This window comes from Triticum urartu, unplaced genomic scaffold, assembly GCF_003073215.2.
Source record: "Triticum urartu cultivar G1812 unplaced genomic scaffold, Tu2.1 TuUngrouped_contig_5248, whole genome shotgun sequence".
NCBI lineage: Eukaryota > Viridiplantae > Streptophyta > Magnoliopsida > Poales > Poaceae > Triticum > Triticum urartu.
The window spans coordinates 3,267-7,135 of record NW_024115908.1 but is presented as its reverse complement, the minus strand read 5'-3'; the positions used below and the strand labels follow the sequence as shown (position 1 = coordinate 7,135).

Below are 3,869 nucleotides of genomic sequence, written 5' to 3'. Positions count from 1 at the left end.
CACCCCAAGGCAGGTCCCCACCAGCGGCAGTGATAGCCGTACTCAATAGCTCAACATCATTGAAATCATGTGTGATGCTAAGCCATATCTTCTTAGTGAACTTGCCTTCGATGCCATCATCATTGAAGACCTTCTTGCCAAGGGTGGTCTTGCCAACCCCGCCGACGCCAACAATGGCCACCACCATGAGGTGATCACTCTTGTTACTAACTGCCTCCTGTGTGAGCACCTCCACAACCGCTCTCGTGTCCTCCTTGATCTTCTCACCAACTGCACCTGACCACTCCATCAGTGAATCAGTTTTGCGGTTAGTGGCGAGAGATCGAGTCATCTTTCTCTCTTCGTAGGCTTCTATCTTGATGAAATTGAAACTTCCACCCCTCTTGCAAATGTCATCCAAATTTTGGTTGAGCCTCTTGATGCGGGTGCCGATGTCGTGGGCGTGGAGGGGATTCCGCATGCAAAAGAGGAGTGGGTTAAGGCACCCCATGTCCTTGGATGGACCCTGTTCCATGACCTTGAGCCGACATAGGTCGATGATGTCCGTGGCCTGGTACATGGCACGGTTCAGTTCCCCCACCCACCTCCGCACACTCTCATCGGTGATGTTCCTCCTATCAGCATCAGCAAGGAAATTCTTGAGGTCCCCAAGCTTGACACCCAGGTCTTCGAGCCCGTTGGACACGCCGATTAGCATGGCCACCTCCTCTTTGGCCATCTCGGCGAGCATGCTGGTCACATAGGATGCTAAAGCATCCAGAACCCCTGCCATCACAGCTGGGAGCTTGTTCTGTTGACACAGTAAAACATGCAAAGAAAATTGTCTTGGTTACCAACAATTAATCCCATGGAGGCATGTTAAGAAACCTCACAGCGTATCACCTAAAGGAAAAATACAATCATGGAGGCTTGTGTTTAAGAACGAAGTGCTTCATCTTTAATTTGTTCAGTTACAAACAACAAGTAATTAGCTAGCTGAGGATTCGCACATGCATGCTTCTCATAAATTGTTATGGAAGCGAAAATTAAATAGAGAAGGAAACCCCATGGTGAAACTATTGAAAGGAAATTACCTTAAATTTATTGAATTCGTCCGCCCTCCGGTGTTGTTCTAGCCAGGGCAGTAGTGCGGCTTGTGAAAGCTCCAGGGGCGGAGCTTCGTTTATATAGACCAAAGGGAAATACTCTGGAAGCTAGTGGCAGCATCCATCCGTTGGGTTGATCCATCAATTATGGAGTGGTTAAGGATGCCCATGTGGAACTATAGCAAGTATGAACTGTATAGCTAGACGGGGGCATCAACACCAACTCTTGCTCGTTACAATCCGCTTGTTTTCCGAGTGAAGCCTATTAGAAGCGTATAAAATTAGTAGATTAATTTGACACCGGACGGCGAGCGGTCCATGGATACAGATGTGTAATGGTTGATAGAATGCAAGACTGGAGTTTGTAGATCATCAATTTGACCAACAAATAAATACTGAATGAGTTATGCCACCAAAAATGTACCATTAAATGTGCATTCAATTTTTATGGTATAATTTTTGTTGGCCATAATAATCATTTGTGTGGTCAATAATATACAGTGCATGGTGTGGTCATTGTGATTATCCATTTGTCCGTGTGAACATCGGTTTACCAAATTGCTTGTAGACATAATAATCATTTCTTATTATTTTAAGCTAAGATTGATTCAAACATTATCAGTTTACTGCCTGGATGCCATGTGGTCAGCAACAAGTTACTCTCAAGTACTGGCTAATATCTCTTCACATGCCTTCCCATGTCATGTGAGCATGGATGATTATTATTTTCATAAATCAGTCCCCAAGAGTGGTTGCAGCTGGGTTTAGTACATACGTCTTATTAAAATTGTCTACCTGGGCTAATTTAATTTGACCCATTCCAACTTACTTATGTATGTATGTATGTATGTATGTATGTATGTATGTAATTCATGCATGCATGTTCCCGGCTGATTTCCCATTCTGTAGCTTGAGGCATCAACGGCCAGTGGAATGTGCTCCTGTGAAATGATGTCGTCGAGGAGAACTGGAGGCGAACCACACAAAGCTGTGTGCATCTATTAACGGCCAGTGGAATGTGCTCCTGTGAAATGTGCTCCTGTGAAATGTGCCTGCATTAATTTGCCCGTGTATGATGTTACACTAAACCCGTTGCTGAATAGTAGGCTTATTTATCAGATCCATGCATCTATTAACCAGTTATTAATTGTTACTGATTCCTTACAACCCATCGAACAAAAAATATTGGAGTGAAAACGGTGGCCGGCGGCCAGCGATGCCAAATGATTGTGATCTAGCTCTGTAGAAGGCATATATGCATCGTTCCAAGATCCATCTACCATCAAAATACGTACTACTACGAACTTCAAGATTTGTAAGTGGATGGCCAACTTGAAACATAAATGTATATACAATTTATGTATGAGATTTCAGCCAACCACTCCTGGCAACGCAAGATAAGAGGCCCATAAATATATATTTTTTCCGAAACGGAGGCAAAAGATTTGCCCTATCTATTAATTAAGTAGAAGAGAATTGCCCAGTTAATTATGGAAAACCGGGCGAAAACCATCACAAACCGCTGAGCGGCACACACAGGATACTCCACACACACACCATGCCAAAGAGGGCCTCGCCGAGACAACACATAGACGTCATCGTCATCACTCCTCCCCTAGAGGCGTCATCACCATCCCTAAAGCCCGAGCAAGCGACTCCGACTTCACCGTTGGCGATCATCGACCCAACCCACACTGTAGAGGTCGCGTGGAGTTATATGAAGATCTGCAGCAGAACTCAGCCACCTACGACCAGACATCGCAGCTCCGACTCTGACAAAGAACTAAGAAGCAGAACTAGGCACGGCTGGCGCCGCAAAGATCACCGAATGAGCCACATGTTGCTCGTCATCGTACGCCACCGGGACCCCGCCACCGCAGCTTCGACTTCACAACAACAAGTCGAGGTAATCCGGCGGACACGCCGAAGAAGAGCCGACTACCGCAACCAACGCCGCGTCTCCGACATCGCTCCCACCATCATCATTACCACAGAAGCCTCGACGCCAACACCTTCACCTTCCACTGGTCCCACTCGCCAATGCCCAACTCCAAGAACGAAGCCCCCCAAGGGGAGAACGACACCAAGGCACCGTCTTCGTCCGATCATACAAGATCAAGGGTTTCCCCGGAGCTGTAACAAACGACCGAGTCTGCGGGAGAGGGGTGCTACAACAATGCAACGATGCCTCCAGGAAGGTTAACGACGGCCACAGCCGCCATCATCGCTGGTCCCGGCACAAAGCCGAGACTAGGTCTTCACCCAAGCTACCAACACCACCTCAGCCGCACAACAACTCGATGCTGACAAGCCCACCAACCATCACAGCCGCGAAACCAGTCCGTCGACCAAGGAGCATTGAGCAACCGCCGCAGTCAACTGCACCTTGCGGAGGCCACCGACCGCGACTCAGAACCTCCAACCGCCGGAACCACCAACTGTCGTCCGAAATGAGGGCCACCGGACGCAGCACGAACCGCCACACCTTACTGGGCACCATGCCGGCTAAGGGAACAATTGAGTGCCGCCCGAGGCCGAGAACCACCACGTTTCCTGGCCGCAACCCTGCAAAAGAAGCGCAGACGCGCGCCACACCATCATCGCGCTCTTGCAAGAGGCCGGAGTCTTCAGATTCGCCGGAGACCGAGGGAGCCCATCCAGCAGCACCAACCTTGCGCACATCCCGCTCCTCCTGGGCCAGATCGCCCCATGCCCCGCGCACGCAGCCACACACCTCACACTACAAGAAATATGTCAACTTATGACCACCACTATTGGTCACTG

The 3,869-nt window shown here is 48.7% G+C and overlaps 1 protein-coding gene across 1 annotated transcript; it reads right to left on the bottom strand.

The window, feature by feature from the left end:
* Nucleotides 1-21: 21 nt before the first annotated feature.
* LOC125528970 (putative disease resistance protein RGA4) lies at nucleotides 22-1,206 on the bottom strand (the record flags this gene model as incomplete). The annotated part of the gene is made up of 2 exons (XM_048693388.1): nucleotides 1,074-1,206; nucleotides 22-790 (listed from the first exon to the last, which is right to left on the bottom strand). A coding segment is annotated over exon 2 (751 nt), but the record flags the coding sequence as incomplete, so codon positions are not given.
* Between the last annotated feature and the right edge of the window lie 2,663 nt (nucleotides 1,207-3,869).